The following is a 13,693-nucleotide window of genomic DNA, read 5'->3' on the forward strand; positions in this document are numbered from 1 at the left end:
ATGGGGTGATATATAATGGATATGGTGGATCTCCTTTATATGGGGGTGATACATAATGGATAAGGTGGATCTCCTGTATATGGGGGTGATATATAATGGATAAGGTGGATCTCCTGTATATGGGGGTGATATATAATGGATAAGATGGATCTCCTGTATATGGGGGTGATGTATAAGGGATAAGGTGGATCTCCTGTATATGGGGGTGATGTATAAGGGATAAGGTGGATCTCCTGTATATGGGGGTGATGTATAAGGGATAAGGTGGATCTCCTGTATATGGGGGTGATATATAATGGATAAGGTGGATCTCCTGTATATGGGGGTGATATATAAGGGATAAGGTGGATCTCCTGTATATGGGGGTGATATATAATGGATAAGGTGGATTTCCTGTATATGGGGGTGATATATAATGGATAAGGTGGATCTCTTGTATATGGGGGTGATATATAATGGATAAGGTGGATCTCCTGTATATGGGGGTGATATATAATGGATAAGGTGGGTCTCCTGTATATGGGGGTGATATATAATGGATAAGGTGGATCTCCTGTATATGGGGGTGATATATAATGGATAAGGTGGAGGATCTCTTGTACATGGGGGTGATATATAATGGATAAGGTGGATCACCTGTATATGGGGTGATATATAATGGATAAGGTGGATCTCTTGTATATATGGGTGATATACAATGGATATGGTGGATCTCTTGTATATGGGGTGATATATAATGGATAAGGTGGATCTCCTGTATATGGGGGTGATATATAATGGATAAGGTGGATCTCCTGTATATGGGGTGTTATATAATGGATAAGGTGGATCTCCTGTATATGGGGTGATATATAATGGATAAGGTGGATCTCCTGTATATGGGGGTGATGTATAAGGGATAAGGTGGATCTCCTGTATATGGGGGTGATATATAATGAATAAGGTGGATCTCCTGTATATGGGGGTGATATATAATGGATAAGGTGGATCTCCTGTATATGGGGTGATATATAATGGATAAGGTGGATCTCCTGTATATGGGGGTGATATATAATGGATAAGGTGGATCTCCTGTATATGGGGGTGATATATAATGGATAAGGTTGATCTCCTGTATATGGGGTGATATATAATGGATAAGGTGGATCTCCTGTATATGGGGGTGATGTATAAGGGATAAGGTGGATCTCCTGTATATGGGGGTGATATATAATGAATAAGGTGGATCTCCTGTATATGGGGTGATATATAATGGATAAGGTGGATCTCCTGTATATGGGGGTGATGTATAAGGGATAAGGTGGATCTCCTGTATATGGGGGTGATATATAATGAATAAGGTGGATCTCCTGTATATGGGGGTGATATATAATGGATAAGGTGGATCTCCTGTATATGGGGGTGATATATAATGGATAAGGTGGATCTCCTGTATATGGGGTGATATATAATGGATAAGGTGGATCTCCTGTATATGGGGGTGATGTATAAGGGATAAGGTGGATCTCCTGTATATGGGGGTGATATATAATGGATAAGGTGGATCTCCTGTATATGGGGGTGATATATAATGGATAAGGTGGATCTCCTGTATATGGGGGTGATATATAATGGATAAGGTGGATCTCCTGTATATGGGGGTGATGTATAAGGGATAAGGTGGATCTCCTGTATATGGGGGTGATATATAATGAATAAGGTGGATCTCCTGTATATGGGGGTGATATATAATGGATAAGGTGGATCTCCTGTATACGGGGGTGATATATAATGGATAAGGTGGATCTCCTGTATATGGGGGTGATATATAATGGATAAGGTGGATCTCCTGTATATGGTGGTGATATATAATGGATAAGGTGGATCTCCTGTATATGGTGGTGATATATAATGGATAAGGTGGATCTCCTGTATATGGGGGTGATATATAATGGATAAGGTGGATCTCCTGTATATGGGGGTGATATATAATGGATAAGGTGGATCTCCTGTATATGGGGGTGATATATAATGGATAAGGTGGATCTCCTGTATATGGGGTGATATATAATGGATAAGGTGGATCTCCTGTATATGGGGTGATATATAATGGATAAGGTGGATCTCCTGTATATGGGGGTGATGTATAAGGGATAAGGTGGATCTCCTGTATATGGGGGTGATATATAATGAATAAGGTGGATCTCCTGTATATGGGGGTGATATATAATGGATAAGGATGATCTCCTGTATATGGGGGTGATATATAATGGATAAGGTGGATCTCCTGTATATGGGGGTGATATATAATGGATAAGGTGGATCTCCTGTATATGGGGTGATATATAATGGATAAGGTGGATCTCCTGTATATGGGGGTGATATATAATGGATAAGGTGGATCTCCTGTATATGGGGGTGATATATAATGGATAAGGTGGATCTCCTGTATATGGGGTGATATATAATGGATAAGGTGGATCTCCTGTATATGGGGGTGATGTATAAGGGATAAGGTGGATCTCCTGTATATGGGGGTGATATATAATGAATAAGGTGGATCTCCTGTATATGGGGGTGATATATAATGGATAAGGTGGATCTCCTGTATATGGGGGTGATATATAATGGATAAGGTGGATCTCCTGTATATGGGGGTGATATATAATGGATAAGGTGGATCTCCTGTATATGGTGGTGATATATAATGGATAAGGTGGATCTCCTGTATATGGTGGTGATATATAATGGATAAGGTGGATCTCCTGTATATGGGGGTGATATATAATGGATAAGGTGGATCTCCTGTATATGGGGGTGATATATAATGGATAAGATGGATCTCCTGTATATGGGGGTGATATATAATGGATAAGGTGGATCTCCTGTATATGGGGTGATATATAATGGATAAGGTGGATCTCCTGTATATGGGGGTGATATATAATGGATAAGGTGGATCTCCTGTATATGGGGTGATATATAATGGATAAGGTGGATCTCCTGTATATGGGGGTGATATATAATGGATAAGGTGGATCTCCTGTATATGGGGGTGATATATAATGGATAAGGTGAATCTCCTGTATATGGTGGTGATATATAATGGATATGGTGGATCTCTTGTATATGGGGTGATATATAATGGATAAGGTGGATCTCCTGTATATGGGGGTGATATATAATGGATAAGGTGGATCACCTGTATATGGGGGTGATATATAATGGATAAGGTGGATCTCATGTAGATGGGTGTGATATATAATGGATAAGGTGGATCTCCTGTATATGGGGGTGATATATAATGGATAAGGTGGATCTCCTGTATATGGGGGTGATATATAATGAATAAGGTGGATCTCCTGTATATGGGGGTGATATATAATGGATAAGGTGGATCTCCTGTATATGGGGTGATATATAATGGATAAGGTGGATCTCCTGTATATGGGGTGATATATAATGGATAAGGTGGATCTCCTGTATATGGGGGTGATATATAATGGATAAGGTGGATCTCCTGTATATGGTGGTGATATATAATGGATATGGTGGATCTCCTGTATATGGGGGTGATATATAATGGATATGGTGGATCTCCTGTATATGGGGTGATATATAATGGATAAGGTGGATCTCCTGTATATGGGGTGATATATAATGGATATGGTGGATCTCCTGTATATGGGGTGATATATAATGGATAAGGTGCATCTCCTGTATATGGGGTGATATATAATGGATATGGTGGATCTCCTTTATATGGGGGTGATACATAATGGATAAGGTGGATCTCCTGTATATGGGGGTGATATATAATGGATAAGGTGGATCTCCTGTATATGGGGGTGATATATAATGGATAAGATGGATCTCCTGTATATGGGGGTGATGTATAAGGGATAAGGTGGATCTCCTGTATATGGGGGTGATGTATAAGGGATAAGGTGGATCTCCTGTATATGGGGGTGATGTATAAGGGATAAGGTGGATCTCCTGTATATGGGGGTGATATATAATGGATAAGGTGGATCTCCTGTATATGGGGGTGATATATAAGGGATAAGGTGGATCTCCTGTATATGGGGGTGATATATAATGGATAAGGTGGATCTCCTGTATATGGGGGTGATATATAATGGATAAGGTTGATCTCCTGTATATGGGGGTGATATATAATGGATAAGGTGGATCTCCTGTATATGGGGGTGATATATAATGGATAAGGTGGATCTCCTGTATATGGGGGTGATATATAATGGATAAGGTGGATCTCCTGTATATGGGGGTGATATATAATGGATAAGGTGGATCTCCTGTATATGGGGGTGATGTTTAAGGGATAAGGTGGATCTCCTGTATATGGGGGTGATATATAATGGATAAGGTGGATCTCCTGTATATGGGGGTGATATATAATGGATAAGGTGGATCTCCTGTATATGGGGGTGATATATAATGGATAAGGTGGATCTCCTGTATATGGGGGTGATGTATAATGGATAAGGTGGATCTCCTGTATATGGGGGTGATATATAATGGATAAGGTGGATCTCCTGTATATGGGGGTGATATATAATGGATAAGGTGGATCTCCTGTATATGGGGATGATATATAATGGATAAGGTGGATCTCCTGTATATGGGGGTGATATATAATGGATAAGGTGGATCTCCTGTATATGGGGGTGATGTATAATGGATAAGGTGGATCTCCTGTATATGGGGGTGATATATAATGGATAAGGTGGATCTCCTGTATATGGGGGTGATATATAATGGATAAGGTGGATCTCCTGTATATGGGGGTGATGTATAAGGGATAAGGTGGATCTCCTGTATATGGGGGTGATATATAATGGATAAGGTGGATCTCCTGTATATGGGGGTGATATATAATGGATAAGGTGGATCTCCTGTATATGGGGGTGATGTATAAGGGATACACTATATGAGCTCCTTGTGTTCCGGGTATATAAGGACTTGCAGTATGTAGATGACTATACACACTTCTCATGTCCTGTGCCCCCAGGAGTCACTGACAGCGGCCCCTCACTGTGAGCAGAATTGTAAAACCCAACATGACCGACCCGTATTTCCCCTGACCCCTCCTGTGCCGGCCGGACGGTCGGGGGGCCCCGGACACATTAGATTGATGCTTCATATTGGAGACTGATGAGGTGTTTGTCTCCCGCAGCTGGAGGAAGAGGTGATGGGGATGCAGAAGAAGGTGAAGGGCACCGAAGAAGAGGTGGAGAAGTACTCCGAGGCCGTGAAGGAAGCGCAGGAGCGGCTGGAACTGGCCGAGAAGAAGGCCGGCGACGTAAGTCCTCCTCTGCTGATGTGTCCAGCCCCCTGATCAGTGGTGCGACTGGGGTGAGGTGGGCTCCAGAGTGAGGTGGGCCCCAGGGTGAGGTGGGCCCCAGTGTAAAACTTTGACCTGAGACACCCCCCCCTCCCCCTTCCCTGCATGTTGATCAGATGTATGGGCCTGTGTAATGTTCTAAATCCAATTATCCCCATTATGTCTTAATGTCCCCCCCAACCCCCATTATACTTCTTCCAAGTATATACAGTATGTCTCCCATCCTGGACTCCTTCCTGGTATATATGTCTCCCATCCTGGACTCCTTCCTGGTATGTATGTCTCCCATCCTGGACTCCTTCCTGGTATATATGTCTCCCATCATGGGCGCCTTCCTGGTATATATGTCTCCCATCCTGGGCTCCTTCCTGGTATATATGTCTCCCATCCTGGGCGCCTTCCTGGTATATATGTCTCCCATCCTGGACTCCTTCCGGGTATGTATGTCTCCCATCCTGGGCTCCTTCCTGGTATGTATGTCTCCCATCCTGGACTCCTTCCTGGTATATATGTCTCCCATTCTGGGCTCCTTCCTGGTATATATGTCTCCCATCCTGGACTCCTTCCTGCTATATATGTCTCCCATCCTGAGCTCCTTCCTGGTATATATGTCTCCCATCCTGAGCTCCTTCCTGGTATATATGTCTCCCATCCTGGGCTCCTTCCTGTTATATATGTCTCCCATCCCGAGCTCCTTCCTGGTATATATGTCTCCCATCCTGGGCTCCTTCCTGGTATATATGTCTCCCATCCCAAGCTCCTTCCTGGTATATATGTCTCCCATCCTGGGCTCCTTCCTGGTGTATATGTCTCCCATCCTGGACTCCTTCCTGGTATATATGACTCCCATCCTGGGCTCCTTCCTGGTATATATGACTCCCATCCTGGGCTCCTTCCTGGTATATATGTCTCCCATCCTGGTATATATGTCTCCCATCCTGAACTCCTTCCTGGTATATATGTCTCCCATCCTGCGCTCTTTTCTGGTATCTATGTCTCCCATCCTGGGCTCCTTCCTGGTATATATGTCTCCCATCCTGGACTCCTTCCTGGTATATATGTCTCCCATCCTGGACTCCTTCCTGGTATATATGTCTCCCATCCTGAGCTCCTTCCTGGTATATATGTCTCCCATCCTGCGCTCCTTCCTGGTATATATGTCTCCCATCCTGGGCTCCTTCCTGGTATATATGTCTCCCATCCTGAGCTCCTTCCTGGTATATATGTCTCCCATCCTGCGCTCCTTCCTGGTATATATGTCTCCCATCCTGGGCTCCTTCCTGTTATATATGTCTCCCATCCCGAGCTCCTTCCTGGTATATATGTCTCCCATCCTGGGCTCCTTCCTGGTATATATGTCTCCCATCCCAAGCTCCTTCCTGGTATATATGTCTCCCATCCCAAGCTCCTTCCTGGTATATATGTCTCCCATCCCAAGCTCCTTCCTGGTATATATGTCTCCCATCCTGGTATATATGTCTCCCATCCTGAGCTCCTTCCTGGTATATATGTCTTCCATCCCAAGCTCCTTCCTGGTATATATGTCTCCCATCCTGGACTCCTTCCTGGTATATATGACTCCCATCCTGGGCTCCTTCTGGTATATATGACTCCCATCCTGGGCTCCTTCCTGGTATATATGTCTCCCATCCTGCTATATATGTCTCCCATCCTGAACTCCTTCCTGGTATATATGTCTCCCATCCTGGGCTCCTTCCTGGTATATATGTCTCCCGTCCTGGACTCCTTTCTGGTATATATGTATCCCATCCTGGGCTCCTTCCTGGTATATATGTCTCCCATCCCGAGCTCCTTTCTGGTATATCTGTTTCCCATCCTGGGCTCTTTCCTGGTATATATGTCTCCCATCCCAAGATCCTTCCTGGTATATATGACTCCCATCCTGGGCTCCTTCCTGGTATATATGTCTCCCATCCTGGGCTCCATCCTGGTATATATGTCTCCCATCCTGGTATATACGAGTTGTCTCCCATCCTGGTATGTATGTCTCCCATCCTGGGCTCCTTCCTGGTATATATGTCTCCCATCCTGGTATATATGTCTCCCATCCTGAGCTCCTTCCTGGTATATAGTTCTCCCATCCTGGGCTCCTTCCTGTTATATATGTCTCCCATCCTGGGCTCCTTCCTGTTATATATGTCTCCCATCCTGGGCTCTTTCCTTGTATATATGTCTCCCATCCTGGTATATATGTCTCCCATCCTGGTTTATATGTCTCCCATCCTGGACTCCTTCCTGGTATATATGTCTCCCATCCTGGTATATATGTCTCCCATCTTGGACTCCTTCCTGGTATATATGTCTCCCATCCTGGTATATATGTCTCCCATCCTGGTATATATGTCTCCCATCCTGAGCTCCTTCCTGGTATATATGTCTCCCATCCTGGGCTCCTTCCTGGTATATATGTCTCCCATCCTGGGCTCCTTCCTGGTATATATGTCTCCCATCCTGGGCTCCTTCCTGGTATATATGTCTCGCATCCTGGACTCCTTCCTGGTATATATGTCTCCCATCCTGGCATATATGTCTCCCATCCTGGTATACAGTTCTCCCATCCTGGGCTCCCTCCTGTTATATATGTCTCCCATCCTGGGCTCCTTCCTGTTATATATGTCTCCCATCCTGGGCTCTTTCCTTGTATATATGTCTCCCATCCTGGTATATATGTCTCCCATCCTGGTTTATATGTCTCCCATCCTGGTATATATGTCTCCCATCCTGGACTCCTTCCTGGTATATATGTCTCTCATCCTGGTATATATGTCTCCCATCCTGAGCTCCTTCCTGGTATATATGTCTCCCATCCTGGGCTCCTTCCTGGTATATATGTCTCCCATCCTGGGCTCCTTCCTGGTATATATGTCTCCCATCCTGGGCTCCTTCCTGGTATATATGTCTCCCATCCTGGACTCCTTCCTGGTATATATGTCTCCCATCCTGAGCTCCTTCCTGGTATATATGTCTCCCATCCTGGGCTCCTTCCTGGTATATATGTCTCCCATCCTGAGCTCCTTCCTGGTATATATGTCTCCCATCCTGGGCTCCTTCCTGGTATATATGTCTCCCATCCTGGTATATATGTCTCCCTTCCTGGTATGTATGTCTCCCATCCTGAGCTCTTTCCTGGTATATATGTCACCCATCCTGGGCTCCTTCCTGGTATATATGTCTCCCATCCTGAGCTCCTTCCTGATATACATGTCTCCCATCCTGGTATATATGTCTCCCATCCTGGTATATATGTCACCCATCCTGGGCTCCTTCCTGGTATATATGTCTCACATCCTGGTATATATGGCTCCCTTCCTGGTATGTATGTCTCCCATCCTGAGCTCCTTCCTGGTATATATGTCTCCCATCCTGGTATATATGTCTCCCTTCCTGGTATGTATGTCTCCCATCCTGAGCTCTTTCCTGGTATATATGTCACCCATCCTGAGCTCCTTCCTGGTATATATGTCTCCCATCCTGAGCTCCTTCCTGATATACATGTCTCCCATCCTGGTATATATGTCTCCCATCCTGGTATATATGTCACCCATCCTGGACTCCTTCCTGGTATATATGTCTCCCATCCTGAGCTCCTTCCTGATATACATGTCTCCCATCCTAGTATATATGTCTCCCATCCTGGTATATATGTCTCCCATCCTGAGCTCCTTCCTGGTATATATGTCTCCCATCCTGGTATATATGTCTCCCATCCTGGAATATATGTCTCCCATCCTGGGCTCCTTCCTGGTATATATGTCTCCCATCCTATGCTCCTTCCTGGTATATATGTCTCCCATCCTATGCTCCTTCCTGGTATATATGTCTCCCATCCTAAGCTCCTTCCTGGTATATACAGTGCCTACAAGTAGTATTCAACCCCCTGCAGATTTAGCTGGTTGACACATGCGGAATTAACTTGGCATTGTGACATTTGTACTGTAGATCAGCCTGGAAGTGGGAAATGCACTGCAGAAAATTTTGTTTTTGTTTTTTTTTTGTTTGTTTTTTTAAAACGTAAAAAGTTAATTCAGAGTGTCATTTATTATTCAACCCCTCAAACCACAAGAATTCTGTTTGGTCCCCCTAAAGTATTAAGAAGTAGTTCAGGCACCAAGAATAATGAGCTTCACATGTGTGGATTAAAGATCTCTTTTGCCAGCCTTTTCTGACTATTTAAGACCCTCCCCAAACTTGTGAACAGCACTCAGACATGGTCAACATGGGAAAGACAAAGGAGCATTCCAAGGCCATCAGAGACAAGATCGTGGAGGGTCACAAGGCTGGCAAGGGGTACAAAACCCTTTCCAAGGAGTTGGGCCTACCTGTCTCCACTGTTGGGAGCATCATCCGTAAGTGGAAGGCTTATGGAACTACTGTTAGCCTTCCACGGCCAGGACAGCCTTTGAAAGTGTCTTCCCGTGCCGAGGCCAGGCTTGTCCGAAGAGGCAAGGCTAACCCAAGGACAACAAGGAAGGAGCTCCGGGAAGATCTCATGGCAGTGGGGACATTGGTTTCAGTCAATACCATAAGTAACGTACTCCACCGCAATGGTCTCCGTTCCAGACGAGCCTGTAAGGTACCTTTACTTTCAAAGCGTCATGTCAAGGCTCGTCTACAGTTTGCTCATGATCACTTGGAGGACTCTGAGACAGACTGGTTCAAGGTTCTATGGTCTGATGAGACCAAGATCGAGATCTTTGGTGCCAACCACACACGTGACGTTTGGAGACTGGATGGCACTGCATACGATCCCAAGAATACCATTCCTACAGTCAAGCATGGTGGTGGCAGCATCATGCTGTGGGGCTGTTTCTCTGCCAAGGGGCCTGGCCATCTGGTCCGCATCCATGGGAAGATGGATAGCACGGCCTACCTGGAGATTTTGGCCAAGAACCTCCGCTCCTCCATCAAGGATCTTAAGATGGGTCGTAATTTCATCTTCCAACAAGACAATGACCCAAAGCACACAGCCAAGAAAACCAAGGCCTGGTTCAATAGGGAAAAAGTCAAGGTGTTGGAGTGGCCTAGTCAGTCTCCTGACCTTAACCCAATTGAAAACTTGTGGAAGGAGCTCAAGAATAAAGTCCACATGAGACACCCAAAGAATCTAGATAACTTGGAGAAGATCTGCATGGAGGAGTGGGCCAAGATAACTCCACAGACCTGTGCCGGCCTGATCAGGTCTTATAAAAGACGATTATTAGCTGTAATTGCAAACAAGGGTTATTCCACAAAATATTAAACATAGGGGTTGTATAATAATTGACCCACACTTTTATGTTTAAAATTTAATAAAATTCAACTGAGCAACATAACTTTTTGGTTTGTAAGATTTATGCTTCTGTTCATAAAACCTACTCTCGTTTGCAGTTTGAAGGCTCTAACTTATTAAAATCTTATCAAACCAGCTAAATCCGCAGGGGGTTGAATACTACTTGTACTGTATGTCTCCCATCCTGGTATATATGTCTCCCATCCTGGTATATATGTCTCCCATCCTGAGCTCCTTCCTGGTATATATGTCTCCCATCCTGGTATATATGTCTCCCATCCTGGTATATATGTCTCTCATCCTGAGCTCCTTCCTGATATACATGTCTCCCATCCTGGTATATATGTCTCCCATCCTGGTATATATGTCTCCCATCCTTGTATATATGTCTCTCATCCTGAGCTCCTTCCAGGTATATATGTCTCCCATCCTGGTATATATGTCTCCCATCCTGGTATATATGTCTCCCATCCTGGGCTCCTTCCTGGTATATATGTCTCCCATCCTGAGCTCCTTCCTGGTATATATGTCTCCCATCCTGGTATATATGTCTCCCATCCTGGTATATATGTCTCTCATCCTGAGCTCCTTCCTGATATACATGTCTCCCATCCTGGTATATATGTCTCCCATCCTGGTATATATGTCTCCCATCCTGGTATATATGTCTCCCATCCTATGCTCCTTCCTGGTATATATCTCTCCCATCCTAAGCTCCTTCCTGGTATATATGTCTCCCATCCTGGACTCCTTCCTGGTATATATGTCTCCCATCCTGGGCTCCTTCCTGGTTTATATGTCTCCTATCCTGAGCTCCTTCCTGGTATATAGTTCTCCCATCCTGGGCACCTTCCTGGTATATATGTCTCCTATCCTGAGCTCCTTCCTGGTATATGTCTCCCATTCTGAGTTCCTTCCTGGTATATATGTCTCCCGTCCTGCGCTTCTTCCTGGTATATATGTCTCCCATCCCGGGCTCCTTCCTGGTATATATGTCTCCCATCCCGGGCTCCATCCTGGTACATTTGTCTCCCATCCCGAGTTCCATCCTGGTATATATGTCTCCTTTCCCGAGCTCCTTCCTGGTATATATGTCTCCCATTCTGGGCTCCTTCCTGTTATATATGTCTCCCATCCTGAGCTCCTTCATGGTATATATGTCTCCCTTTCTGGGCTCCTTCCTGTTATATATGTCTCCCATCCTGAGCTCTTTCATGGTATATATGTTGCCATCCTGGTATATGTCTCCCATCCTGGGCTCCTTCCTGGTATATATGTCTCCCATTCTGGGCTCCTTCCTGGTATATATGTCTCCCATCCCGAGCTCCTTCCTGGTATATCTGTCTCCCATCTCGGGCTCCTTCCTGGTATTTATAACCCCATCTTGGTATATATGTCTCTCATTCTGAGCTCCATCCTGGTATATATGTCTGCCATCCCGAGCTCCTTCCTGGTATATATGTCTCCCATCCTGCACTCCTTCCTGGTATATATGTCTCCCATCCTGGACTCCTTCCTGGTATATATGTCTCCCATCCTGGGCTCCTTCCTGATATATATGTCTCCCATCCTGGGCTCCTTCCTGGTATATATGTCTCCCATCCCGAGCTCATTCCTGGTATATATTTGTCCCATCCTGGGCTCCTTCCTGGTATATATGTCTCCCATCCTGAGCTCCTTCCTGGTATATATTTCTTCCATCCTGAGCTCCTTCCTGGTATATATGTCTCCCATCCTGGGCACTTTCCTGGTATATATGTCTCCCATCCTGGGCTCCTTCCCGGTATATATGTCTCCCATCCTGGACTCCTTCCTGGTATATATGTCTCCCATCCCGAGCTCCTTCCTGGTATATATGTCTCCCATCCCGGGCTCCATCCTGGTATATATGTCTCCCATCCCGAGCTCCTTCCTGGTATATATGTCTCCCATCTCGAGCTCCTTCTTGGTATATATGTCTCCCATCCTATGCTCCTTTCTGGTATATATGTCTCCCATCCTGGGCACTTTCCTGGTGTATATGTCTCCCATCCTGAGCTCCTTCTTGGTATATATGTCTCCCATCCTTCACTCCTTCCTGGTATATATGTCCCAAATTCCTGATCTTCTTCCTGGAATATATGTCTCCCATCCCCAGCTCTTCCTTGTATATATGTCTCTCATCCTAGGCTCCTTCCTGGTATTTATGTCTTCTATCCTGGACTCCTTCCTGGTATATATGTCTCCCATCCTATGCTCTTTTCTGGTATATATATCTCCCATCCTGGGCTCCTTCCTGGTATATATGTCTCCCATCCTGAGCTCCTTCTTGGTATATATGTCTCCCATCCTGGGCTCCTTCCTGGTATATATGTCTCCCATCCTATGCTCTTTTCTGGTATATATGTCTCCCATCCTGGGCTCCTTCCTGGTATATATGTCTCCCATCCTGGGCTCCTTCCTGGTATATATGTCTCCCATCCTGAGCTCCTTCCTTGTATATATGTCTCCCATCCTGAGCTCCTTCCTGGTATATATGTCTCCCATCCTGAGCTCCTTCCTGGTATATATGTCTCCCATCCTGGGCTCCTTTCTGGTTTATATGTCTCCCATCCTGGGCTCCTTCCTGGTATATATGTCTCCCATCCTGGGCTCCTTCCTGGTATATATGTCTCCCATCCTGAGCTCCTTCCTGGTATATATGTCTCCCATCCTGGGCTCCTTCCTGGTTTATATGACCCCATCCTGGGCTCCTTCCTGGTATATATGTGTCCCATCTTGATCTCCTTCCTGGTATTTATGTCTCCCATCCTGGGCTACTTCCTGGTATATATGTCTCCCATCCTGAGCTCCTTCCTGGTATATATGTCTCCCATCCTGGGCTCCTTCTTGGTAGATATGTCTCCCATTCTGAGCTCCATCTTGGTATATATGTCTCACATCCTGCGCTCCTTCCTGGTATATATGTCTCCCATCCTGAGCTCCTTCCTGGTATATATGTCTCCCATCCTGAGCTCCTTCCTGGTATATATGTCTCCCATCCTGAGCTCCTTCATGGTATATATATCTCCCATCTTGAG

General features: G+C 45.0%; 1 protein-coding gene across 4 annotated transcripts in view; it reads left to right on the top strand.

Annotated features, from left to right (window-relative positions):
* TPM2 (tropomyosin 2) overlaps nucleotides 1-13,693 on the top strand; it is a 147,292-nt gene that overhangs the window by 36,951 nt on the left and 96,648 nt on the right. For all 4 annotated transcript variants that reach the window (XM_073684539.1, XM_073684557.1, XM_073684548.1 and 1 more), the window contains exon 2: nucleotides 5,177-5,302. In XM_073684539.1, the coding sequence (XP_073540640.1) occupies nucleotides 5,177-5,302 (126 nt within the window). The remainder of the gene's footprint in view (nucleotides 1-5,176; nucleotides 5,303-13,693) is intronic.

The sequence above is a fragment of the Phyllobates terribilis genome, unplaced genomic scaffold (assembly GCF_046119375.1).
Source record: "Phyllobates terribilis strain yellow unplaced genomic scaffold, ASM4611937v1 Scaffold_1__5_contigs__length_1240528914, whole genome shotgun sequence".
NCBI lineage: Eukaryota > Metazoa > Chordata > Amphibia > Anura > Dendrobatidae > Phyllobates > Phyllobates terribilis.